Here is a 27,570-nt window from a genome sequence, read left to right on the forward strand (position 1 = left end):
TGTGTATCGGTAGACGATGCGACAGCCTAAACTCGTCCAGTTATATAAGTGTTTCATACGTATGTAATGGTGTTTCTTTTGATTGTCCTGTACCTTATTTCCTAAAAGTTTCTCAACTGTTAAACTGTCTTGTCTTGGAGACAATTGTCCGCGTTCTAGCAAGTTGTGGTTTTGATTTATATTTGAATATTCTGCCTTGTTTCTGTTCATTTTCAGTAGAAACCCACCCCTTATATATATATATATATATATATATATATATATATATATATCACTGAACTGCAGTCGTGCTTTTTTGATTATTTAATCCCTGGAACTAACCGCGGGAAACGACAGACGCAAGTTGGTGGACATCTCCATAAATGGGGTTTTCCCTCAATTTCACATAAACTATATTCACGACTAAAATACTCGTTGGTGGGTGTAATGGATTGAAGGTTTGTTTTCAGTATATACATAGTTGAAAACTCTATCTGCCACGACTTTCCATTATTCTCCAACGTCGTACTGTTTCAAACGTTATCTCAACTCACCCTCCTTTAAAAGTGGAATGGATTCATCCTGACTGGCGCGAAATCGCTCATTGGGCCCGCCCCCTGTTGTTTGTGCATCAAGTTTCTGTGTCAGCAGACCGGATAAGGCCACAATTTCTTACATAATAAAAGATTATACAAGTGCTTGGGCGTGCGCTTGCAGGTCAGTAGTCTTTTATTGCGAAAGTGTCTATAACGGAAGTTTGATTTTACACAACCCCATAGTGTCTTTGACGAAGAGGGGAGACCGCAGTACCGGATTTTCGCCTCAAATATAGAAAAGCGGTGTCGTCGACTGAAGTGTCGAATCCCCTGTACGATTCTGGAGTATTGTGAAAGGAAGTTTGCTGCTCGAGCCTCTTGTAGTCGAGGCTTGGAAAACAGAGCCGCGGCACTGAGTCACTCCTCTTATGAAACGTCGTTGTTCACCTGCAGAGACGATGAGCTGGTCAGTTGGATTTCTTCTTGTTTATTCGATGTTGCTTTTGAAGATGCTTGAGTTTGTGCCTAACCGTTGGTGCGGAGTATTGAATGCCTCGCGGTAGTTGGACATGCATATTTGCACGCCCACATGTATCCCGGTCCGTCTGGTGACCGAGTCGTGTCATGTGTGTTTTGACAGCGTGAAGGAGGAAAACAGAAGTGTGTCACCCCTTTGTCCTAAACCCGACGAGCCCGAGGCACCACTAGGCACCGCCACGGAGACTGGACCTGGTGATGGTCAGTAGTGCTGCTGTTCACTGACTTAAATGTCACTGTGGTCCAACTTCATTAATAAGATGAATGATCATTCAAATCTGAAGTCAGACTGATGATGTGTAAGTGAAAGATGTGTTTAGATTTCAGTGTGAAATCCGAGAACATGACCTCTGAAGTGGTCATCACCAAGGAAATGGAGGAAGAGGAACGCCACCTGATGGAGCAGGGTGAAAAGAAGGAGAAGCAGATGATGGCTAATGTAAGATGGCAGGTCTCAGGTGGATGTTCCTTTCATGAGTCTTCATGATGCTGAGTCCTGGTCTGTTCCTCCAAAGGCCCGGGAGTCGTGGGAGAGAGATTCTCGCGACATGCGCTTCAAACGACTGCAGCACCTTCTCCAAAAGAGCAACATCTACTCCAAGTTCCTGCTGACGAAGATGGAGCAACAACAGATGGAGGTGATGATTTCATCCAGGCGCTCGAGTCTGAGCCTGAAATAAAACTCTAACGCTTCCATCTTTCATGTTCCAGGAGAAAATCAAAAAGGAAAAAGCGGAAAAGAGCATGAAGACGGTGAGCACTCACTCACTCACTCACTCACTCACTCACTCACTCACTCACTCACTCACTCACTCACTCTGTTCTCACCATCTTTTTCTGTTCTCTGTGCAGAACAGCAGTAAAGCTAATGATAAAGGTGAGTGATCGCCTCAGAATTGTCAAGATACTCGCGTGTGTGAGAATATATTTATTTATGTTTTTATTTTGGCAATATTCAAACAGAGAAAAAGAAGCGGCGTCGGGAAGATGACGACTATAAAATCTCAGATGTCATGTCTAAAGAGGTGACGTCACAAACGGATCCCTTGAGTATCAAATTTATTCTGGTGGACTGACAAGCTGTTTTCTCCGCAGGAACTCATCTCTCAGGCAAAGAAGGCCAAAGTGGAGGACAAGGTAACCACCTTCCTCATGATAACGGCTGCCACTGACAGAGAGCTGTTGATATAGTCCAGCACTGCTGCGTTTGCTCGCCAACACTAAACATGTGGTCCTGCAGGGGGCAGTGCAGAGCAAGAAGAAACTGGATGCAGACGACATCGAGAAGATGAGCGACTCCAATGAAGACATCAAGAACCGCCTGTCAGAGACAGTGCGGGACGCTGCCAAACATCTGCTGCATCCAGAGCGGAAGGTGAACGGCCAGCCCGTCCCGGCGCAGCAGCCGCTGCTCTTCACCGGCGGGGTCATGCGGTGGTACCAGATAGAGGGCATTGAGTGGCTCAGGGTGAGTCCTGCTCGTGCTTCCCATGGCTTCAAGTTATCATAGCACTTCTCGCCAAACAAAAACATGCTTTTCATCCATGATTCTCTCTGGGCGCTGAAGTTTGATGGTGAAAACCTCCAGGGTTTTTACTATTAAGCTTACTAACCATTTGGCTGGCTGTGGCAGATGCTGTGGGAGAACGGCATCAACGGAATCCTGGCAGATGAGATGGGACTCGGGAAGACCATCCAGTGCATCGCTCACATTGCCATGATGATCGAGAAGAAGGTCCTGGGTCCTTTTCTGGTGGTGGCCCCTCTGTCCACGCTGCCCAACTGGATCAACGAGTTCAGGCGCTTCACTCCCGAGGTGAGTGGAGCGTCTCTCAGTCTTTAAAGACATTGAACTGTCATGACAAACTGGACTTGAAGCTCAAAGTCCTTTGTTCTTCATTGAGTTAATTGGTGAACGTGCTATGTTTATGTGAGGGCCGGGGTTTGTGGCTGCTCATGGAATCAGATCAGCAACAGTCCTCAACTGCCTGTCTCTCTCTCTCCATCTTACTCCCTCTCTTTCTCTTTCTCTCTTTCTTTCGCCCTCTCTTCTCTCTGTTTCTCTTTCTCGTTCTCCTGTCTCTTACTCCCTCTCTGTTTCTCGTCCTCCCTCTCCCTTTGTCTTTCTCCATTTCTCTTTCTCCCTATTTCTTTCTCCTTCTCCCTCTCCCTCTCGCTTTCTCCGACTTTCTTTCTCCCTCTCTCCCTCTCCCTTTCCCTCTCTCTTTCTTTTTCTCCTCTCTATCTCTTTCTCCCTCTCTCTTTCTCCCTCGCTCTGTCTCTCTCTCCCTCTCTCCTTCTACCTCTACAGGTTTCAGTGCTGCTTTACCACGGCCCCCAGGCAGACCGAACCAAGCTCCTGAGGCAGCTGCGAGGACCCCAGGGTCCGCTCTCCATGCTTCCTGTTGTGGTGACATCCTTTGAGATCGCCATGATCGACAGAAAAATCCTCCAGGTATGTCTCACTCTCTCTGCCTGTCTTCCCTCCGCCTTAGCTTGCTTTCTCAGTGAGAGCTCTCCTTTTGCTCTGTCTGCAGCGTTACAAGTGGAACTACCTGATCGTGGATGAAGGTCACCGAATCAAGAACCTGAACTGCCGTCTCGTGCGCGAGCTGAAGATGATGCCCACTGACAACAAGCTGCTGCTGACCGGCACGCCACTGCAGAACAACCTCGCTGAGCTGTGGTCGCTCCTCAACTTCCTCCTGCCTGAGGTGTTCGATGACCTCAAGAGGTGTGCAGCTTCTTCCTCTCCCTCTCTCTCTCTCTCTCTCTCTCTCTCTCTCTCTCTCTCTCTCTCTCTCTCTCTCTCTCTCTCTCTCTCTCTCTCTCTCTCTCTCTCTCTCTCTCTCTCTCTCCTCTCTCTCCTTGTGTGAAGCTTTGGATCTCAACCTGAGCTGTTCTTTGTCTGTAGCTTCGAGTCATGGTTTGACATCGACACACTGGGCGAGGCTGAGAGCGTCGTCGCAGCTGAACGGGAACAGAACATCCTCAGCATGTTGCATCAGGTCAGAGGAGCCATTAAGCATTAGCTTGTTAGCTTAGCAGGCGTAAACAGGAACGCTTGTTCCATGTTTCAGCCGTTACTGAAGAACGTTCTGTTCCTAGATTCTGACTCCGTTTTTACTGAGGAGGCTGAAGTCGGATGTGACACTGGAGGTTCCACCCAAGAAAGAGATCATCGTCTACGCCCCTCTGACAGCCAAACAGGAAGCCATGTACACCGCTGTGGTGAACAAAACCATCGCCAAGTTGCTGGGAAAAGAGAAGGTGAAGCTTGTGCACAAACTTCTGTGAAGATAGGAACCTGCATGTTTTCACTTTTGATTTGAGTGTTGCTGTGACTCGCATGTCCAAGGTCATATTTTTCTGTTTTTTGTCTGATATGGCAAAATCCCAATTTCAATTTTTGTCATAATCTTACGTGTAGTTTTGAGACTAATATTCAAGTTACTATTAATACGATTAAGACATGAGAACCCGTCTGAACAGATTTTATATAGTTGAGATGAGTTTCATTCATTCATTATCTCATTATCTCATCTCAGTCCATGAAGCTGATCATTCTTGGTGTGTTTACATTTTGTAGCGCAGCAGTGAGAGGACAGCTTGATGTCCCATGAGTATGAGGCTTCAATTCAAAGGTCATGTCAGTGCTGTTAGCCCTGTGATGCAGTCGCACTTTGGCGTCTTGGGTCGTACAATGCGGTGGCTGGGAAGTGCAAAACACATTTACAAACTTATGAAACAAATTTACAAACAAATTGTAAACACATTTACAACGTTAAACAATTTCAATGCAAATTTTACGAAGAATCCTACGGAAAGGGAGGTGACCAAATTGCAGACGTGATCCTGCAGTGGTTGCTGGAATGTAACACTTGCACCCGATCGCAGAGGTTCGCTATTGAGACTAAATGCAGAAAGATGTTCAAATTTACAAACTTGGAAATACACTGGAAAATAGTTTGCTAATGAGGTTTGTAAATGTGTTTGAAATGTTGTAAAATGTGTTTCGCTATTTATATATCTGTTTCCAAACTTTGTAATTGTGTTTTGCGCTTCTCAGCCAGCGTGATACAATGTTGAATTCATTTTGCTCATCCAAAACTTGCTTTGCAAATGTGCAGAAACCATCAAAGAGCTCTCAGAAGGTGGTTGCAGACAATTAGCATCGCTAGCATAGTAGCAGACTGGTCTGAAGCGCAGTAGTGAAAACGCATGGAAACGTGCTGACACTCTTGTGGCAGGAGGAGGCGCCAGCTTTGTTGACGGCGAGCGGGAGACCAAAACGGCGCAATCGCCGACATGTGGACTACTCGGAAGACAAGACGGAAACACCTGAAGATCTGGAGAGGTACCTGGAGAAGATTCAGAAGGAGCTGGAGCAAAGGTGAAAATAACCCAGTGATGGTCGGGGAAGTGGAGGCCACAGGGTCTTGCCTGCCTGTGGTGCTGACTCAGCACCTCTGTCATGTCTCCCTGCAGCCCTGCTCCCGTGAGGGACAGTGAGGTTCTCCCTCTTTCTCAAATCAACTTGAAGCAGCAGAACATCCTCATGCTCCTGAAGCGATGTTGCAATCACCCGTACCTGATAGAGTACCCGCTGGACCCCGCCACTCTGGACTTCAAGGTAAGTGTTGCTGGTGAGGTGGCGCTCGTCACTTGACCAACGTGGGAACTGTCTGCTCTGCAGATCGACGAGCAGCTGGTGCAGAGCTCTGGAAAACTTCTCATCCTGGACAGGCTGCTGCCCGAGCTCAAGAGGAGGGGCCACAAGGTGAGCGGCTCAGAAACACACACAAACTGTTCACTTGCTGCAGAATTTCATGTGACTGAGGGATAGTTTTTCTTTCGCCTCTGGTCACCTGGACCAGATCCGTACCATCCCTCTTTCTTCATATGAATTGTGTGGATGTTTCCTTCCTCACACCCTGATGTTGTGTTAATACTAGTGGTGAGATTTTAACAAGTTAATTACGATTAATTAATTACAACAAAAAACGTGTTAAAATATTTTAGTTTAATTCAGTTGAACAGTGTGCTCTCCAGACAACAGGGAACCTTTGTCAGTGCAGGAGTTCCTGCTCCACTGATCCCACTGATGCACAAGACACGTGGCAGCTAGGATGAGAACAACAACAACAAACATGGAGGAATCCTCCCTGAACAACAGCAAACAAAAGCATCTGTTTGCTTTTGTTCAGGGAGGTTTTTCACTACACAATGTCCAGGGTTTCCACCACTCTGAATGGACTTGAAATTCATATCACATTGACATTCTTATACAAATATTTTCAACACATTAAAAGTTTATTTTAAATAAGGTGATATAAAAACCTGAATATGGCCATCATGGCAATTTATTGTGCTATTGTCAAACTGATGCAAAATCAACAATATTTTGTTGTTTAAATGTATGTTTGGTCCATCATTTGATTCAGCAATATACCACATTCATTCAAATTGAAAAATGTGGCAAATATTCTTAAACCATTAAACTGCGATTAATTGAGATTAATCACAAATTCTCAAATTAATTAGATAATTTTTTTTATTGAATCCCACCCCTAGTGAATACAGTGTGTGGCGGCTCTAGCCTCAAGGCGATGCTTCTCGTCTGCAGTAAGGACTGTTGGCTCTGGTTTATTGGAGCGCATGTTTGTCCAGGTTCTCATCTTCAGTCAGATGACGTCCATCCTAGACATCCTGATGGACTACTGCTTCCTGCGAGGCTACCAGTACAGCAGACTGGATGGCAGCATGTCCTACGCCGACAGAGACGAGAACGTGAGTTGCTGGAGGCTGGCGTTCGCCTGGTCACCGCCGGAGATGCGGCTGTTGTTGAGCCTCACCGGCTGCTCTCTCTGCAGATGACCAAGTTTTCCAAGGACCCTGAGGTGTTCCTCTTCCTGCTCAGCACCCGGGCCGGCGGTCTGGGGATCAACCTGACGGTGGCCGACACCGTCATCATCTTCGACAGTGACTGGGTGAGTTGGCGAGTGATGCGAGTGACTGAACTCGGGAAGTGACTTTGCTGGCCACAGCTGCAAGGCTGCTGCTGCTGACACGTCCTTCTCCTCTCAGAACCCTCAGGCTGACCTGCAAGCTCAGGATCGCTGTCACCGCATCGGCCAGACCAAGCCTGTGGTGGTGTATCGCCTGGTCACGGCCAACACCGTGGACCAGAAGATTCTAGAAAGGGCGTCTGCCAAGAGGAAGCTGGAGCAGATGGTCATACACAAGAGTGAGCATCATTTTGTCGGCCATTTTGCAGTTCAGTCTCGTGCCTAGGTTAATTCTTAGCCTCAGTCATGTCATTCACGTCATGTTTTCTTAGTCACGTTTTAGTTGACTAAAAGTCACAACAATTTAATCTAGTTTCAGTCAAAACACTTCACACAGTCTTTCTTTTCATTCTAGAAATACCTTTTTTTTTAATACTCCTAAACTATTGACTAAAAATCTGGATAATAAGCGCCTAGAATAAACTGAGTGAATGAATCCCCAATGCAACTTTGCTGTTAGTGTTTCGATTGTTGACGCAATATGCATTTACTATTTATACAGTTATTCATGCTTTATATTACATTTATAACACCAACAAAATAAAATAAAATCAACTGGTTTAAATAAAATACAAACTTAAAATGCAGGATTAATAAAACAGAAATAAATAAAACGGAAATGTTTTTGTTTTTATTCATCAACAATGACGCACATTCACACAGTTTTTGTTAGTGTTATTAGAATAATGGTGCGGTCTTGTCTTGGTCATGGGGAAAAAGGGGAGTTGAACATATTTCGTTGACGAAACTATGGTGTTGATGCGCTGGTGTTCTTGGCTGATCACGCTCATTCTAACCTCAGATAAGTTCAAGGGAGCCAGAGCGGAACTGAACCAAGGTAAGAGCTGCATCGACCTGGACGAGCTCATGGACCTGCTGAAGTCTCGAGATTCTGAGAGGTGAGATCCCTGCCGATGACCAGCGGAGACTGAAGAGCGCTCACATGACCGTGTGCTTCTCAGGGAGATGAAGGCCTCCAAGGGCAAAGTGATCAGCGACAAGGACCTGGAGCTGTTACTGGACCGCAGTGACTTGCTGGGTGAGCACTCGAGCACCTGTTTTATCACCGGTCCCTGCACATGACCGCTTTGTGTGAGCGACACGCCGCGACTTCTCTTCACTGCTAACACTCCTGACCACCATGATGCTTCGTCACAATGGGCCCCAGACTGTGGATCGATACTCCATTTCTAGCATCACCAATATGGCCTGTTCTGAAGCTCTGTTTCAACATACACTGAAGAAATTAAAGAGAAGAAAAAAATAAGACGGGGGGGGTTGAGAGCAATTGTTTTCTCCATGAGTTATAGAGATGAAGAGTAATGACGATGGTTTTGTTTTCATAAATACATTCATATGGATGAGCCATTTTCCAAGAATATTAATAGCCAGTCATAAAAGACCTCCCAGATGAGATTTACAAACGTGCAGTCGTAAAATAACTATTCAGATATTTGAATGTTTTGTCACAAAACAAACAGGTTTATTTTTTAATCAACATTGAGCAGTTTTCCTAAATTCATGCTCTTGAAGTGTATTGCCTTCGTTTTTGGAGAAATAAGCTATTTTTAAAAATAGATCTCATTTTCGCTCTTTTTTTTTTTTTTTGAAAAATAATGCCGAATAGTCAATAAATATGCTTTATATTATTTACTTTCTGGTTAGTGGTGTTGTGCCCATTAACCAAAATAGAAAGTAGAGTTGGATGCATTTTACTGCGTGACGAATGAGACAGAAGAGCAGGTTGAGCAAGTGAGAGAACTAGGGGTGCAAGATATGAGGACATTACATGGAGCACATTAGAGCATGGAGATGATCTGCTAAAGTGGGAGGCTGTTGTCTAGACCTTTCTGATCTCGGGGCCCACCTTTCCTGGAACATTCAACAGAACTGATTCATGACTCATCATTTGTGGTCAATAACCATATTTAATCTACTTACACGCAAACCTTGTGAAATGACATGAAGCCATGTGATCGTCACAAAGATATTTATTTGTCATGGAAAAGTTTAACCAGCAGCAGAACCAGGTGCAAGTCATGTTCATCAAATGTACTAAAGAAAAAACGGAAAAAAATACACTTGATACAAAGTGTTTAGAAAATTGGAAAAAACTGAACACAATTCTGAATAAAATAAATATAATAAAACCATGTCTAAATATCATAAAATAAAAATGATATTTTATTTAAACTCCAAAGAAGATATAAAATGTTGTAGTACATTTTCAAAACTGCTGCAATAGGTGCTTTCATGAACAGTGTTTCCTGTTGGGGGCGACATCACTTTCTTTATTATTGTTTCTTCTCAAGAACTGCTCCATAGGGGGCGCTCAGTCCAACCAAAGGCCCCGGCCCTGTGGTTAAGAATCACTGCTCTAGACAGGGTCACCGCCAGGGTTTTTTTTAGCTCCATGAAAAAACAAAGAAGTACACAAGTTACTCGGTCAGTGAAGAACAAAAATATTACTGCTCCCCACCAATGGTGCTTAGGTAGAGTACTGTAGCGCTGACCGGCCTCAGGCTGGACAGAGGGACACATCTGTGCAAGCGTTCAACCAATGATCTTCAGGTGTGTGTGTATGTGTCTTGTCTGCACTTGCTGAGAACTCGATCTCTTTGCAGACAAAGAGCGGGGGAGGACCAGGAAAGGCAAAGTTGGTGTCTTCAGAGTGGTGGAAGCTGAGGACTCTTCAGAGATCACGCTGAGCTGAAGGCCGCTCCATGAAAGCCCTAGTTCTGGAACTGCTGTAAAAACAAAAAAAGTCCCTGCTGGTTATAGTGTTCACAGAGAATTGTTCCACTCCGTGTCTTCGTCTTTTGTGTCAATAAAGTTCTACTACATTTACTAGCACACAGTCTTTTCTCTTTACTGCCTGATCAGAATTTTGTTTTTTCTACTTTTCTGTTAGTGAATCACGGTTCATTTATTCCAGCTCCTTGTCCATCTCCTACTGGATCTGCACCCTACATTCTTTTTCTTCTGAACGTGTCAGCAAATTCAGTCACAATGTAACGCACAAGACGTGGCACACTTGTGAAACCTTTCACCGAAAACTGTCAATTTGTTGTGTTACTATTGATGCTGAATCCACCCACACGGCTTACATTGGCTTTGAAAAAAAATTGTCTGGAAAAAAAAGAATATTGACTGAAAAACAGAACATAGGCATTGAAAAAAAGAATATTGAATGAAAAAATAAATATAGCATATTATTTTTAATTTTAATACTATTCTAGTTTTCAACCTCAATACAAAAATGCTAATGTAAGCTGTTCCTGTTCTAGCACCATATGGCTCTGAGTTTTTCAACGTAATATACAACTTTGATGTCATTATTTTAAAAGGCTGTAGCCTGAAAAAAGGAGATGAAGGCATACTGTCAATGAGACTTGTGCTTTGTACATACACTGGAGATCAAATTCAAGAACAATCTCAAAGGTATGGGACACTTCTGAATGAACGTCATCTTCACTGCTCAACTCTTGAAGGCCTTGTTGTCGTGTCCAACCCGAACCCTCTACCATGCTACGACAACATATTTCCCACAAACTAACCAAGGCATTTCAACAACAACAACAAAAAAACACTGATGGGAGTTAGAGAGCACTTTCAGATACCTCCCAGTCATTGGTGTTAACCTGGCACCTGCTGCTCAAAGCTTCCACTGTCTATTTAACTGGCAGCCTAACTTCCTGTTTCACTGTGTGAGACCGTGCAGCAGGTTGTCCAGCTGAAGGCCTGGGATGGGAGGGTCTTATCAGCCAAGTTGGTCCTTCCAAATCTGTCACTGGAAGAATCTCCACAGTCTAAACCTGGTGAGGACTGGCCAAAGTGTCCTTACAAAAGCAAAATGTCCTCACAAGTATGGAAAACCATGCCCCCCCCACACGCGCATACTCTATCCTTGTGGGGACCAGAGTCCGGATGAAGGTAAAAGGGCCCCACAAGGAGGTGTTTTCCCCAAAATTGGTCAGATAAGCGTAAACATGCACACATATAAGTTTGTTGTACTATCTTTCTGAGGACCTCTCATGGCCATCACCCTTTCCCCAGCCTCTCCCCCTAAACCTAACCATCCAAAACACATGACTCACCTGAACCAGGACTCTGAACCAAACTGAGACCCAGTTAGAATGACCTCAAAACTCTGTGTGGACGGGCCAAAATGTCCTCATAAAATCAGTGTCTTTGTCAAAGGTTGATCCACACAAAGAATATTAATACATGTACGCACACACAATGTCCCACACAAGGAGGCATCTGTTAAGAATCGGTCCCCACAAGGCAGGATAAACTGGTACATAAACCCACACATAATCCCCCCCCTCCTCTCTCTCTCTCTCTCTACAGCTGGAGGAGTGAAACGCGCACCTTCCCTCACAAGTGCCCCCCTCCCCCCCTCACTCGCGCACACTGGCCAGTGGAGCTCAGCAGCTCAGAAGCATCATGACCCAGCAGCAGGAGGCTGTGTCGCTGTGAGCCGCGGGACAGTTTCTGAGATTTGTCTGGACCACTCGGGGAGAATGAGCGTGAGGAGAAAGAAGACGGGACTTCTGGCGGGCTGGCGCCGCTCCTTCACCGTGGCGCGCTGGAGGAAAGGTACTGTCAAGCGCGCCTTCACCACCTGCACGAACCGCCGTCACTCTCCACCCTACGATGTCAGACACGAGTTAGAAATCTGAATCAGATCTGCCGTCACTGAAGTGAGACATGCTGCCAGGAAACGGTTTACGTGATGTTCATTCTAGAAACGGAATTAATAATATTAGTAATAACAATGATGATAATAATAATAATGATAATGTACACACCGAAGAGCAAACGGGCTGGAAAGCACATTTAAAATCTGATTTTCTTGAGGGCCACGTTATTGTACTGGGACTGTTGTGAGGGGCCATCCAACCAAAAGACAGAATTTTAATAAGTGAAATATAGGATAAAAGAAATAGAAAGTGAATATGTTAATAAAAACTGAAAAAGACCAGATGCTGCAAATATAGATTTAAAAAATCTTATGAAATAGCTTGTATAATAATATAATAGTTTGCTTTAGATAGATTAGATAGATAGAACATGTATTAATTTTATAAGAATACATGTGTGAAGATGATCACCAGATCAGTAGCAAATGCCAGAAGGGAACCACTATGAGGAAAAAGGAAATATTATTATAAAGAAATTGAATGTATTAATAATTTTCACAAAAATGTCAACTAAAGCCATTTCTTACCAAACGTAAATAATAGAACTGTACATGCATGAAATGGTTTGAAAATAAAAGCAAAAAAAGAGGACAGAAAAGCTACATTTAGAATTGAACAGTGCCGACTAATGACTTAAAACAAATCCAGATGTTTCCCTCTGACTTCATGAGGGCCACATAAATACAGGCAGAGGGCCACAGTTGGCCCCCGGGCAGCCAGGTCTGGCCTGTGTGGAGGCGACTGGAGATCCGAGGTGGGAGCTCCGGACTTGCCGCACCTGAGTGTGGTATCTATCAAGTATCTGTCAGCTTGACTGACGCCCTGCGGCAAGGTCAAGTCACTGAGAGGCCGAAGCTGCTCCGTAACTTTCTTCTCATTCGATGTTCATGCAGCTCTCTAAGGGCTTTTAACCCAACAGCAACGGACTGAAACATGATATTCGTGCTCAGGTACTGGCGGGTGAATTAGATTGGGACTTGGGTCAACATTCAAATCTGACCCGTTCAGCTTCAGGTTCCTCCACATTCCAGGTGTGATATTTACAGTAGCAGCCCCCCGCCCCACCTCAGAGAGGGGACCTGCTCTGGGAGCAGCCAGCTTGTTTTCACAAAGCCGGTGAGAAGGTTGTGGAAGCTTGTTGAAGCCTGAATCCAAACCTCCTCCATGCTGGTGCCCGAGGCTCAGCCCGAAGAAAGAACAGGAGAGAGATATGATAGCAAAGTGTCACAGAGATCGCTGGAGGACGCTGTTTTGTTTTCTCTCCTGAGCGGAGATGTTTCTTCAACTGAGGCCCGACTTCTCAGAAGCCGTCTGATGACCAGTTCCAGGAAGCTGATATCTGAGCCGGGTGAGGAAATGAGCCCAAAGTCGCTGGAGTTAGCGAGCTGCCGCACATTCTTGTCTTATCCTAATGTGTTGAGATAGGGCCGAGCGGTGCCGGGGACCCATCAGCCCTGATAAAGAGCAGGCGGCCTGGGTCGCATCCTGGTGAAGACGAGGAAGCGAGGATACACAAATGGACGGAGCTGGAGATGAACTCCAGTCTGCCTTCTGTCAACTGCAGTGTGGACCTGGCTGTCATGCTCAGACCTGACCTGGGCCAGAGGAGTCTCTCCGTCACACGCAGAGCAACATCTGTTTCTGTCCGCCCACTGCCTCCTGGCTGCTGTGGTGCCACCTCACAGAGAAGCCCACACTTCAAGTGCTGTGCTGGACCTCTGAAGGGTGGGCAGATTCCCCCTGACAGTACTTATGTTGCAGTCATTTCTCAACGTTACATTTACAAACACAACACAGAAATAATCACATTCTTAAACCAAAAAAAAGAAACAAGACCCTTGGATTATGAATTGTGTATATGTGTGTGTGCGGACCTTTTGCGATCAGTGCAAGCTTAAGATGTAATAATTGAGTCATTGTTATTGAGTTTACTTTCGGGCCTGTTTCAGGTGAGCCACGTGTTTTGGATGGTTAGTTTTAGGGTGAGAGGCTGGGGAAATGAGAGGTCCTCACAAAACATAGAAACATGATATATGCGTTTGTGTGCGAGGTCATGATAGTTAAGTTTCAGTTCAGTTCAAAGTCCCGGCTCTGGTTAGTCCTGTGTTGTTTTGGGTGGTGAGGTTTAGGGTGAGAGGTCCCCATAAGGATAGAGATACATGTGTGCTTGTGGGGGGGCTTGTTTATCCTACTTTGTAGGGAGCAATTGTAGACAAAACACAATTCTTGTGAGGACCGTATGACTTTGTGGGGACACGTGGCTGGACCCCCTGAGGTTAAACCTCAATTTGAGGACTTCAAAACAACAAGGTCACTATTATTGGGTTCCAGTTTGGTTCTGAGTCCTGGGTGAGGTGAGCCCTGTGTTGAGGGGGAGAGGCTGGGGAAAGGGTTATGGCCATGAGCGGACCTCACAATGTCCCCAGAAGGACAGAAATACAGGCGTGTATGTGTGGACCTTAGAAAACAATCCCACTTGGCTGTTCTCCCATCCTGCTACATTCCGTTCCTTCCTTTTGCGTCATGGTTTGCTTCCCAAAATAAATACCACAGAAATGTGAAAAAGGAATGACAAAAATGAAAAGAAAGCGAAGGCGCTGTGACCACAGGGTGATCGTTTTCACTTCAAAAACTACACTCGGTCCTCATCCTCCTCAGGTGTGTGCAGGCAGAGGCTAGAGCTGTGAGGTCGCGGGAAGGACTGAGGCCTCTGGGGGCTCTGAACGAGGCTGAGACTTTTCTCAGAGCAGGTGGGGAACGGTTCTCAGGAAGACTGGGCTCTGTGGAGGTCTGGCTCAGAGAAGTGACTCCAGACTCCAGTGTGTTTGTCTGATCAACAACAACATGACATCAGCTCTACCTATGACCTTGACACCTGCTTTATAAGTGACTCACTTAGTCTGAAAATACCTGAGCAGTGAGCTCAGGACCGAGCCCTGATCCCACGACCGGATTGATTCATCCAGAGAGGTGGAGGAGGCAACCTGACCTCTGACCTCTCCACCTTTAACACCTCAGCAAGGATTTGGGAGCCACGCCTTTTCCCACCTCAGGGACAAAAGAGCTGCAGGGGAGATGGCTGATGTTTAGGAGCCCAGCGTTTAATGACATGTTGTGGGATTAAGTCATGCATGAAGAATGGAAATGGCTGAGTCAGGGGACAATTACAGTGTTTGTGTTGTTTGGCAGAACAGCTGGATCGGCTGGACACCTGTCGGTGACTGAGCCTGGAGTCAGGCCCTTCCCTGCTTCTCTGTCATTACACGCAGCTGGAATCACTGGCTGAGGGAAGGAGGTGTGATCTGTTCTCTGCTCTTCTTCACTGATCCATCACACCACCTCAGTCTGGAGGGAGCCTCATGGCAGATGGAAACTTGGCGCACCAGTGATGTCATCTAAACCTTTCTGATCTGGGGGTCCACCTTTCCCAGAGCAAATGGCTCCGGGGCCCATTCAATAGAAGTGATTCATTACTGAATTTCATTTGTGATCAACAACCATATTTAATGTACTCACACGTAAACAAAGCAAAACCTTGTGAAATGACATGAAGCCGTGTGATCGTCACAAAGATATTTATTTGTCATAAAAAAGTTCAACCAGCAACAGACCCAGGTGCAAGTCATATTCATCACATTTACTGAAGAAAAAAACACATTTTATGCAAACTTTTGAGAACATTGGAAAAATGGAATCAAATTCTGAATAAAATAAATAAAACCATAATAATAATAAAACCATGTTTAAATATCATAAAATCAAAACAATGTTTTATTTTAACTCCAAAGAAGATATAAGTGAAGTGTAAATTCTAAATATCACAGATTTGCAGCTGTCAAGTCAATTCAGTGACTCACTACTGCCACCATACGTGGCTCATGGATTAAAACTGAGCATCTCACGGCCCAAAAACAAAAAACTTCTCACGGGCTCGGCCCTATGGTGAAGAACCACTGATCTAAAGGGAAGTCCACAGCCCCACGAGCCCAGGCAAACCAAACAACAAAGGGGCAGGTCACCACCTTTTCTTCCAGGCACAGGTTGGAAGATCCTTCCTGTATGTGCTTATGGAATCTCCAATTTCCTCTGGCTTTTCTGGTGACTCCAATAAGTCCAATAAGTGCATTTCTATTCTGATGCCACCACACTGACCTACATTCCAGCCCCTGCAAAGGTGCAATAGAAAGTTGGGCATAACTCAGATTCCAGCTGGTGTCGCAGAGGGGGCCACCGCCCGTTCAGTTAATTGAAATTCCATGGGAATAATAGACAGAAATTCCCTCCAGCCCCTGTGTGTCCATGTCCCACTTCACCATCGGAAGTGTGAAGTTTACAACCGTCCTGCCGGTCTGGACGTGCAGAGCCTGCTGTGTCAGCAGTTGTTCATCACTCTGACAGAGCAGGATTCCACCTGCAGGCTCTTGGGGTCAGAGGTCAGACTCATATCCAAGCAACTGTATGGACAGAGGGTATTGATGAAGCTTATTGAGCAGCCACTCCACACGCGTGTGGATGTGGGATCGACCACTCGCTCTGCACATCTGTGTCATCTGACTCAAGCAGAACAGACCAAGTCCAGGTCTTCAGGCACTGGCTCTTTGTTGCTCAGTTCCCCTGCTGGTCAGATAAAAGTGTTGGATTGAGTTCAAAGGATGTTTAATCTCTTATTTGCTCTGGCGGGATCTCGCACTCACCCACAGGAAGTCTCACAATCTCCTCCATTGTTGAGCTCAGCTCTCTGAAGCACATCATTCTCAAAACTGGAATCCATTAAAAGCCTCTTGACGCCAGAGGAAGATGACTTATTCCCAGGTTTCCTGATGGTTCACCAGGAAAGGGTTGGCTGTTTTTCCACATAGTGAGAGTGAAGTGATTGACAGCGAGACGTATCGGGTTGCTAACAGTAGAGACACGTATGACCGGTCCACTGGAGCTTCTGATCAAAGCCGTGGAGGCAGGAATGCAGAGGAACTGTCAGCTGCCCTGGAATTTGACTGGAAGAATGCAGCCTCCCGTAAAGAGCTGTCCTCGGGTTTCAACGTTTGCTCATATTGCTGCGGGCTGTGATGGACAAGCATGGGATCAGGCAAAGAGGTGAAACAAAGACGGACACTGGGGTGAAAGTTCACCAACCAGCTTGTCCCGGTGGCAGGTCCAGCTCTCGACATCCTTCATGGCAATAGCGGAGCCTGGTTGTCTTGCTCATGGCTCATCGCCAGATCAGAAAACCTGACTTAAGACAACATGGCCACATAAACACATGTTGTTTGATAAGGTCGTGTGAGTGAATGCCTCCATCCATTTATGATTATTGGTGTGTGAGCACACTTGCTAGAGACTCGGTTCCAAAGCCAAAACTTGCTATCACTTTTCTCAGGCCACGGTCCCAGAATCCCCAAGATATTCCATGTTTTCTGGCAAAATTTTCCCATTGAAAATGAATGGGAAGATGATTCAACACTTCCAAAATTTGCCTCTACTTCAACATGTCAATCTTTGGCCTAGAAACTACATTAAAAGCTTAAAACGCAGCCGCACTCATCCTCTGTCGGCCACCCAAAAAAGATCGGAGCCAAGTTGTAGCGTTTGTCCACAACTCGGCCTCACGCAAACCCGAGATTTAGTAAGTAGTCACACTTGTCCTCTCTCAGAAATTGTCTAGCCCTGTCGGAATTTGGAAAAACTGGAAAACCTGCAGCAAAACCAGTTTTCGGCTCTATCGACTCGCATTGAAGATGAGGAGCAGCTTCGAGGCAAAGTTACTCATTTTGTACTCGCCATCCTGGAGTCCTCACAGCTCGGCCATCTTGCTTTTGTGATGTGATCATGGTCACATTTCCACGTCTCTTCACAGGGAAAGAAAACGAAGACACGGTGCTGGACAGCAGGGTGGTCCTGACCAAGATGAAGCTGTTCAGCGAGAGGCCTCTCAGCGAGCAGCCGACGGAGACATCCACAGCGAGAGACGTCTCAGAGCCGCTCGGCATCACTCAGGTTGAATCAACGCACGACGAGGAGCCCCGGGATGAAAGGTCCTCTGATTATCTTTCGGAGATGTTCTCTGCCTCGCAGCTGACAAGGCTGTACAAGTTTGAGTCTGAAGATTCAGGAGTGGAGCTGCCCAGCGGAGCGAACTCACCCTCCACCCCCACTGGCTCCGAGCACAGCTTCATGGTCCACAGTCGCGAGTCCTCCTGCCACTCTTCTGAGCCCGCCGCTCTCCCTGAACTCAGCACTTGTGAGCAGTGCTGCGAGGTCGACCAGGACCTTCTGAAGGAGGAAGAAGTGTTGACACCACTGCCTCAGCTCTCACATGCTGCTGAGAGAGTAGAGCTGCGCATCAGTGAGGAGCTGGACAAGGAGCAATGTAGAGACTCGGGAATCCACCCTCAAGAGGAACATGAAATCATGGAGACAGGCCGGGAGTCCGACCACACGACTGCTGACGGCGAATCCATGTCGGAGAGAAGAGGCACACTAGACAGTCTGGAAGAGTACATGGAGCAATGCTGCCGACTCAGTCAGGTGAGACTCTCTTGCGTGAAAACGCCATCTGCTTTATCCTCACTTGTGGGGACCAATGATCGACACCTCCTTGTACCTTATGCCTTTGTGGGAACCATTTGGCTGGATCCCACAATTATAGTTAGTTTTAAGGTTAGCCATTTGTTTTGAACGCTTTAGTTGACCTTGACATTATGACTTTGCGGGGACCATTTGGCTGGATCCCACGAGGTGAAGTCTCAGTTTGAGTTCAAAATAAGACTCAAAATAACTGGGTTTCAGTAACTGAGTCTTGGTTTGTCAATGTTCAATGAAATAAATGTAACTACCGTAATTTCCCAATAAATTTAAGAAGGAAAATTGATCTTGTTTATACATATGGTCTATAAGCTGCAGGTTCAGTGGTGCTCTCTGTGACCGGTCAGTGGGACATCGGCTTAATCGGCAGTGACCTCAACACACAAAAAAACACAGACCAATTTTGAAAACGGGGTCCAGCATCGAGAGTGAGGAAATACAGTAGTAATACGGAGATGCTTGATTTATCCACGCTGCTCGCACAATAGACAAGGCGCAGCTCTCCAGCCTGGACCAAGTCCGCGGCCAAAACCCGACTCGCTTGTGATCATGTCGGACTTTTGAGCCGAACGCACTTGGTCTGGAGACCGCGTCTCACATCTTTTATTCACATTAAAACCCTCAAAATGCGCTGTTGTCACCCATGTGCCCAAAGTTCCGACACCACCGCTGTTCTCAGCGGCTGCTTCTCGATTCCAGACCTCCGGGAGATCCACTCTGTTGACGGAGCTGTAGAAACGCTGGCGAAAACAGCGCATTTTGAGTGCTTCAAGGGTAAAAAGCCTTTGATTTCATCTGATTCCAGCCTGTAAAAACCCATACATTAGCTGCGCTGCTGTATAAGCTGCAGGGCTTGGACCACGAGAAAAAAGTAGCAGCTTATAGCCTGGAAATTACGGTAAATTACAGAAGAAGCTCAGGAAGAAAGCAAAGTACATTTCAGTATTTGAAGAGACAGAAGGTTTGTCCCCCCTGCCTTTGAGCCTCTTTTGGTCATGTGACCTACGAACAAAGTGACTGAAGACATGTTGCAGCATGTGCCATGTGCCTCCTCTGTCATTACTTCAGCCGCCATATATTTCACACAACTTTGTAGTTCTAGTGAAGTCAACTTGTTTGAAGTCAGCTCATGGAAAAGACTCTCCATGAAGTGAGCTGTTGTTTGGATCCACTACATGATGGAAATGGCTCTTTTCATCTGCCTTCATTGTCGCATATATCAGACATGCCACTGGCTCCTCATAACACAAGTGCTGGACAGCGTTTGACAGAATCATCGGCTGTTCCCACGAAGGTTCCTTTGAAGCTGCTGCCTTGGATTTTCAGATCTCAGGTTTTCAGAACGGCGACCAGCTGGCAGCTGAGCAAGACACATAGTCACGTGACTTTATTGGATGCTGTGAACCCACCTGCCTTTCACCAGCAGCGGTTATTACACGGAGGCCCATGGCATGTTGAGCTCCACTCCTCAGGTGGAGACATTTTTGGATAAGAACTATTAACAACTCCAGAAGACAGATACTGGGCTCTGCCTTTGTCCGTCTCCCTGGATCGAGTCTGTCACTCTGTGGATATAAAGTTTTCACCTTGAGGCGAGTGATGAGCAGGAGGTCTCACAAAGAACAGGGCAAGCTGGAGTGGCAGCCTTGTGGTCTCCCTCCCTCTGTATCATGGAGGATAACAGAGACTGTTTCAGCACCTTTCAGCCAACTTGCCTGCCACTGCTGACCTGTCAAATGATACACACATTTGATGAGATTTTGGTGCTGCAAGGAACCTCAGGGGCCCTGTGTGTGTGGCGTTCACTTCCTGATGGAGAGGAGTCTATGTACTTTCACCAACTGAGGGGACATTTTCATATAAGAGTGCAATGGAGGCGGTCTCTGTGGGGTTCAAGCACATTCCTGGATGTTGCCAAACATCAGGTCTTTGTGTGGGACTTGTCCGCGCTGTAGAGGCGCAGTTCAAACATCCGGCTTCAGATCACTCAGCAGTCTCTGATAAGATCAGTCCCTGATACTGTAACTACTCCTCCAAGCACACCACACCCCTGCGCGCCCCCCACCCAGCCGTGAAGAATGTCCTCAGGAGGAGGGGTTGATGTGCTAACAGGGGTCGAGCTTGGTGACCTTCCAGAAGCTGCGCTTCAGAGAGCACAGCTGATGCTTTGACAAGAGTTACTGTGCTTGTTATCACACGAAGAAGTATTGCACTGACTGCCCTGTCCAGTGTTCTCAACGTCCCTCAGTCGACACAGAACGTGAGCAAGACGTCGCTCTCCATTATGACCTGTCAAACGAGGAAAAGGGAAGGGAAAAATATTCCCTTTGTTTGTCATGTGATAAAGTCACATGATCCAGAGAAACGGTGGAAGACATGTGGCTGGTGATCTAAACAGGATCCACTTATGTGGGCCGTCCAATTGGTCGAGTCAGTGATCCAGCCCTCCAAAACATGATGGCAGCAGGACGTTGCTGTTTCCATCTCTGCTCCCAGCTCAGGAAGGGGACTTCAAAGGGCGCTGACTTCACATCCTGTTTTTGCTTCTGTAAACATTGTTCGGAAAATCAGATTTGGGGAAAAACAGTGTATGTGTGCAAGTTAAACATGTGTGAGTGTGTATTTGTGTATAAATATGTGTGCGTGGGCTGGTTTAACCTACTTTTTGGGGGACCAGTTCTTGCCCTGGGACTTTTGACTGGACCCCACGAGATGAATCATCAATTTGAGGGTTCAAACTTCAAAATGATAAGGTCATAATAAGTTTAAGGTTAGCCATGTGTTGAGTGGGGAAAGGGTGATGGCAATGAGCAGCCCTCACAAAAATAGAGAAATGTGTGTGAGTGTGTCTACTGTGGACAAAGGTGAACTTGTATAGCTTTATATGTGGGGACCAATTCTTGGAAACAGACCTCCTTATGGGGACCTTTCATTGGTGAATATGAGGTTAAACCTCATATTTAAGGATTAAAACTTCAGAAATAACGGTTTGGTTCAAGGTCCAGGTTCAGGTGAGCCATGTGTTTTGGATGGTTAGGTTTAGAGGGAGAGGCTGGGAAAGGGTTATGGCCATGAGAGGTCCTCACAAAACATGACACGTGCATGTGTCACTGTAACTGCTGGTCTGAATTGACTTTGTTTCCCGCTGGCTGGTGAAACTGCTGGAGCGGTAATCTCGCCTCTAGATCCTCCGATGTTATCTCCAGGATTAAGAGAGGAAAACATGACCCCACCCTCAACTCGTATCCCAAGAGTTGTGGTTGAGGAACATGTGACTGAGGTTTGGTGTCACTGAGCATAGCTCTGCCCCACAGACGCATCATTCCATCTGTGGCTCAGTGGGCTCAGGCCTGGGCTACCTGGAGCACATCTGCCAGCTGCTGGAGAAGATCGGCCAGCTGCAGGAGGTCAACCGCCGCTTGCAGAGGGAGATCTGTGGTCTGCAGAAGGACGGACAGGTGGCAACCAGGAAAGAGGTCAGTGGAGCTCTGCTCATGCTCATGTTAATGCTACGTTGTCATTCATTCACACCTGTCTACAGTTGAGAAGCTTGGACTCAGGTCACCAAAACCAGGTACTTTACTTGGAAGCCATGCGTCTGTGGCGGTAACTGACAAGCTCAGATGAAACTGTGTGGAGGTTGAAAAGAACACAGATCGTATTTCGGTTGAACCCTGAATTCCGAGAAAAAAAACTAAATACCAGGAGATGACTGCACCCTGACACCGCACCCAGAGCTCCTGCTGAATATCAATGTGGTTATGTAATCTTTGTGAGGAAGGGGCGCATTAGATGGCAGGATGTGTGTGTCTGCTTGTGCGAATGTGTGTGTGTGTACATGCATTAATACTCTTGTGTGGACCAGCTTTGACGAGACACTGATCTTATGAGGGCATTTTGGCCGGTCCACATAGAGTTTTGAGGGTGAAAAGGTCAAAATAACAGGGTGATTCTGACTGTGTTTCAGTTTGGTTCAGAGTCCTGGTTCAGGTGAGCCATGTGTCTTGGAGGGTTAGGTTTAGGGGGAGAGGCTGGGGAATTAGATTTCCTAAAGGGCCTCGTTAGAAACTATAAGGGTCGTGAGGGGCCATCGTCAAAAGAAAGACAGCGATGACCACAAAACATGAAGGAAAAATATCGAAAATATATACTTAGGTAACAAGGACAAAATGAAGCTATGAAGATTAAATGTAACTAAAGATATTAACATGTGTAAATATGCCATAAAACCTAAATCAACATAACTATGGACTAGACGTTCAAGATAAAAAGGAAATTTATTTCAAAAATACGTTTTCACTATTACTTCAATGTATTTTGAGCAACAAAAAAAAAACAGAAAATGGACAATGAAAAGAAGAACATTTTAGCCTTAAAACAAGAACATGCCATCTTTACTGCTGAAGTGGTGGTGGAGACCAAAAGATCAAGAAAGGCAGAAAAATGAGGGCATATTAGTGATAGTTTTAGTCTTGACGTCAAACGGGCCATAAAAATACAGGCATCGGGCTGGGTAAGGCCCCCGGGTCGCACTTTGCTCAGGTCTGGTTTAGGGGGAGAGGCTATTGAAAGAGTTATGGCGAGAGGTCCCCACAAGGCTAGAGATATATGTATGCGTGCGCCTATACTGTTTGGTATTTGTTTGTTGGCAAGACCTTGTGTTCAGAACTAAGAATCCTGCTCTGAAGTGCTGCTCAAACATGTTTGTCCCTGCAGGAGTTCTTCCAGCAGCACTGCAGCTGTGGCGCCGCCGCCCTGGCCTTCCCTGACTATCACCCCAGAGACCCGGCGCTCTCTGACCTGTCCACCATCCCTGAGGTCACTCACCACCCGCTTTTATCCAGCAAAGGTAGGGGTTCCTGCCAACTCTGAACGTGCCTCAAAACAAGACCCAACAAAGTGTGTCTGTGGTCAAACTCAGTCACTCAGAGCGTCTTCATGGTTGTGAGGACTCGTCGGTAAAACAAATAGGTCCCATGTAATGTGTGTTTTGGATTGTAATGAGCAGCTGAAGAGCCGCTGGATCACTAGAACTGATGTTTAGATCAGAACAGATTTAGCTTCCCTTCACCGCAGAGCTCTTAGTCAACACACTTGTGTGCTATGAAAAGGTCTCGCAGCAGTCCTGCCTGGGTTCTTCGTGTCATCACACACCACTCATTTGGAACACACACAGTCGAACTCCCTAACACTGTTATTAAACCAGTGTTTTGGAGCAGTGCATGCCGGGACGTCTGCTCACGATGGAACAGGACTCCAGCCAGATGAAGATGGAGGAATGTGCAGAGCTACTTCAGGCTCACAATAAAGTCCTGGTGAACTTTCGTGTTAGCATCTGTGGTAGCTGCTCTGCATACATACATTTGTCTGAATGTGGGTGACGCGTGTGTATATTTCTGTGTCTGTGTTTCTGTGGGTGTTTGTGTGTGTGTCCAGATACGCCACTGTTTCCAAACCATACAACATTGCTGGCCTCACCACCCTTTTGGACGCTTCCCCTTTCATCCTCGTCGACATCCTTTTTGTCACACATCAACGTGACGCTTTTCTCCAACTATTCCATCCTGCCTGCACCAGCTTCTTCACCTCTTCCTCACACTCTCCATCGCCCTGTTGAGCCTCAGTACTTCAAATCATCCACCTTCTTTATCTCTGCCACCTGTAACTTCACCTGTCCACTTGGCTCCCTCTCATTCACACACATGGACTCCGTCTTACTGCGACTAACCTTCATTCCTCTCCTTTCTAAGGCAAACCTCCACCTCTCTAGCTGATCTTCCACTTGCTCCCTGCTCTCACCACAGATCACAATGGCATCTGCAAACATCATCCTCATCTGTCAACCTGTCCATCACCATGGCAAACAGGAAGGGGCTCAGAGCTGAGCCTTGGTGCAGTCCCACCTTGAACTCCTCTGTTCCACCTGCAGCACACCTCACCACTGTCTCACACCTGGCACACATGTCTTGCACCACTCCAGACTTCCCCATAATACTCTTGTGTGGACCTATCTTTGACAAGACACTGATCTTATGAGGACATTTTGGCCAGTCCACATAGGGTTTTGAGGACATTATAACTGGGTTTCAGAGTCCTGGTTCAGGTGAGCCATGTGTTTTGAATGTTTAGGTTCAGGGTGAGAGGTTCCCCATAACAATAGAGATACAAACGTGCGTATGTACATGAAACCAACAAGTAAGCACTCAAAGTAAAGGTTTGTTTCTCACTTCAGACATGAGTCCTCCATCTCTCTGGCAGAGGAACATGAACCGTCGAAGTTACACCGAAGGGGACAACCACTTCCTCTGTGAGGGCAGGGATGGGCTCACCATCCCTCGCCGGAGGGTGAGTTGGGACTCATCTGCCTTGGAGACGGCTCTTAGCTCCGGGAGTCATCAGCAATGTTTTTGACTCTTCCTGAGTGTTGCAGCTGTTCATTCCAACTTGTGTCCAGAGTGAAAACTACACCTGGAGCCGAGTCAAGGACCTGGTGAGGAGAAATAAAGTGAAGAACGGGCCTGCTCTCGGGACGACCGCCGCAGCACTGAAGATGTCCTGCCCTCAGTTATACAGGTCAGGAAGCGGGACTTTCCTTTACTCTCAGTCCAAATCAGTCGGTCCTGGATGTGGATTCACTTTTATCCGTGTTCTCACTGAGCTCTGAAGATGGTGCTGAGAACTTTCTTCTGAATCTGAAACCAGTGAATCCATCACTATAGTAGATCATGTGACTTTCACACATACACATTTATGATTTTATGGCCCGGACGGGAAGATAGAAAACGATAAAAATGAGTGTCAAAGGTCAGTAACAGTTAGATCAGATCCACCGAGGATCCAGTCGTCAGCAGGTGAAGCGGATTTTGTTGCTTTGTTGAGTTTGGAATTTTCAAGACTCAGCCCTTCCTTTCTGCCTTGGCTGGGACCCAGGCCGCCTGTGAAGGAGGCGGCTGAGGTATGCCTGGGGGAGTGGGAGGACTCTCTCCCCTGGAGGTCAAATATGAGTCACTGGTCCACACAAGCCTGCTGTGGGTCGGCCTCTCCTGTCCAGAAACAAACAGTGATCCTGCTGTGCCCACAGACCCGACCTGGGGCCGGAGGAAGCCCTTCGCAGGAACAGGAACAGGAACTCCATGATTCTGTTGGGACACCAGAACAAAGCGGACTTCTCCTGGTCATGACAGAGCTCCAGGTATTCACTTCCTCACAGCCTCTGTTCTCAGAGTTTCTCTCAGAGTTTATCACCCCGTAGAACTGGCATTACATCCAGGTTACTAGGGACTTTGTACATGCTCCTCCCTCCAACTGTCCTGGCTCTTGGGTCAAAACCTGCATGAAGATCATTGACTGTGGCAGGAGCTCAGAGGTGGGCAGATCAATAATATTATATTTCCTAAACTGTGACTGTGTTGAGGGGCCACCATGCCAAAAGAAAGGCGGCGATGGCTTCGAAATGTGACGGAAAAAAATCTTAAGTAGACGAGGAGGAAATGAGCCATTAAAGATTCAGTGGAGGGAAGGATATTAAGAAGTGCAAACATGGCATGAAACCTATAAAAATATTCAATTTAATTTGAATATAAATAACAATGAAACTATAGCACAAATATCTATGAAATATTCAAAGGAAATTAATTTCAATATTCTTTTAATGTAATTGGAAGAACAAAAAATACTCACTAAAATGCCAGACAAAAATAAATTTTAGTCCTGAACATGTTATAATTACTGTTGAAATAGTAGTGCTACGAAAGAAACAAGACAAAAAAACAGTCCGAAAAATGACAACTGGTCAGTTGCACAGTTTTAGTCTGATCTCATAAGGACCGCAATCTAATCTCTCACACTGACGGGGGTTTAAAGGTAGCGTTTGGTTTTGGCTTGGAAGATGAAATGGCAGGCCTCAATCGTGAAATAAGACAGCAATAGACAATCCTCAATAGACATGAGCTGAGGTGGATGGAGTCTTTCACTCAGTCTTCACTCAGTCCAGCCCTGGTTCATGGTCAAACTCAAGAGCTGGAAGCGGTGGGTTCAGCACATCAGTCAACCTTTCTCTGTCTCCTCAAGTCAGATCCTGATGGCTCCACATGGACCGGTGGAGAGGGCTGAGAGGTAGAAGAAGAGGAGGAAGAAGAGGAGGAAGAGGAGGAAGAAGAAGAAGAATAGGAAGAAGAGGAATCCAGGGAAGAGAGAATATTCCGGGGAGAGACAGCCAGTGTAAATGTTTAAAGTGAAAGCTCTAGCAAGACGACCTGTTAATGAAATGACACTCCACTTCGATCCATCATGCTTGGATAAACATCAGGACTGTAGTCCAGCATGGAAAAGCCATTCATTGCTTCAGTGTGGAGACAGCGATCTTGAGAAACGCCTCATAACGTCTTTTTTATAAGTTGAAAGCTCCGAGAGCTTTTAGCTGTGACCCAGCTGACCTCCGTGCGTGACTCACTCCCGCTGACTTTGTTCGCTCTCAGAGCTCCCACCAAGTACGACGCTCGACCGCGCACAGTGGGAGGAGTTTCATTTCGCCTTGGCCTTGAAGCAGGAGCTCCTGCTTCACACGTGAACGGAACGAAGATGATTCATCTGAGAACTGTATATGACTTTGCCTGAAATACTGTTGTACAAGACAGGATGCTGCTTCCCTCAAATGAGTATCAAAGATGTTCTTCTTCTCCCTGGTTTGATGGGAGGTGAAGTCTGTTGACAGAGAGGTGTTGTAAAGAGACAAGCCTTGTGTTGAGAGTCCCACAAACAAGTCATGTTCTCACCAGACGTGGACTCTTGGGAGTCAGCTTTTACAGCGTGTATGAAAGTTTTGTATGAATAAACCTGACATAAATTGTGGTGCAATCCTATTTTTCCGGAATGAAAGTGTCTGTGCTGGTACTTGACCATGTGGAGTTAGGCGATGACTATCATCTCCTCCACCGGCCTCAGATGACGCAGCTCATAGGCTCCTCCCCCTACACACGTCACTACTGGAAACTGTCTGGATGTAGTTCTATGCAACGAACACGTGGCGGCGGCATTGGACGTTTCGAACATTGGCCCTCAGCGAGAGGGTTGTAACCACGGCACTCTGGCGCCACACTGTGGCTGCAAAAATAAGCGCCGGTTTTGTCGTAATTCGCGTCCGTCGTGTTTAAACTCGAGACG

General features: G+C 46.3%; 2 protein-coding genes across 3 annotated transcripts; both read left to right on the forward strand.

Annotated features, from left to right (window-relative positions):
- The first annotated feature begins 764 nt into the window (after positions 1-764).
- On the forward strand, positions 765-10,079 carry hells (helicase, lymphoid specific). The gene is made up of 23 exons (XM_053874927.1): positions 765-981; positions 1,156-1,253; positions 1,373-1,491; positions 1,568-1,690; positions 1,764-1,805; positions 1,905-1,929; positions 2,016-2,077; positions 2,148-2,189; positions 2,293-2,520; positions 2,686-2,868; positions 3,364-3,507; positions 3,590-3,786; positions 3,967-4,060; positions 4,161-4,322; positions 5,303-5,445; positions 5,541-5,685; positions 5,749-5,832; positions 6,723-6,842; positions 6,926-7,042; positions 7,140-7,299; positions 7,923-8,019; positions 8,083-8,159; positions 9,745-10,079. Exons 1-23 carry the CDS (start codon positions 944-946, stop codon positions 9,831-9,833), a joined length of 2,589 nt encoding a protein of 862 aa, XP_053730902.1. The 5' UTR covers positions 765-943; the 3' UTR covers positions 9,834-10,079.
- A 1,484-nt stretch (positions 10,080-11,563) lies between these two features.
- Positions 11,564-27,354, forward strand: si:ch211-250c4.3 (uncharacterized protein LOC100535981 homolog). 2 transcript variants are annotated; one of them, XM_053876079.1, is made up of 8 exons: positions 11,564-11,722; positions 17,681-18,351; positions 21,723-21,884; positions 23,125-23,257; positions 24,641-24,753; positions 24,863-24,981; positions 25,490-25,600; positions 26,483-27,354. In XM_053876079.1, exons 1-7 carry the CDS (start codon positions 11,647-11,649, stop codon positions 25,587-25,589), a joined length of 1,374 nt encoding a protein of 457 aa, XP_053732054.1. In that variant the 5' UTR covers positions 11,564-11,646; the 3' UTR covers positions 25,590-25,600; positions 26,483-27,354. The 2 variants fall into 2 exon arrangements, with proteins under 2 accessions (XP_053732054.1, XP_053732053.1); XM_053876078.1 differs by having other exon boundaries at positions 26,479-27,353.
- The last annotated feature ends 216 nt before the right edge of the window (positions 27,355-27,570 follow it).

The sequence above is a fragment of the Synchiropus splendidus genome, chromosome 9 (genome assembly GCF_027744825.2).
Source record: "Synchiropus splendidus isolate RoL2022-P1 chromosome 9, RoL_Sspl_1.0, whole genome shotgun sequence".
Classification (NCBI taxonomy): Eukaryota; Metazoa; Chordata; class Actinopteri; order Syngnathiformes; family Callionymidae; genus Synchiropus; species Synchiropus splendidus.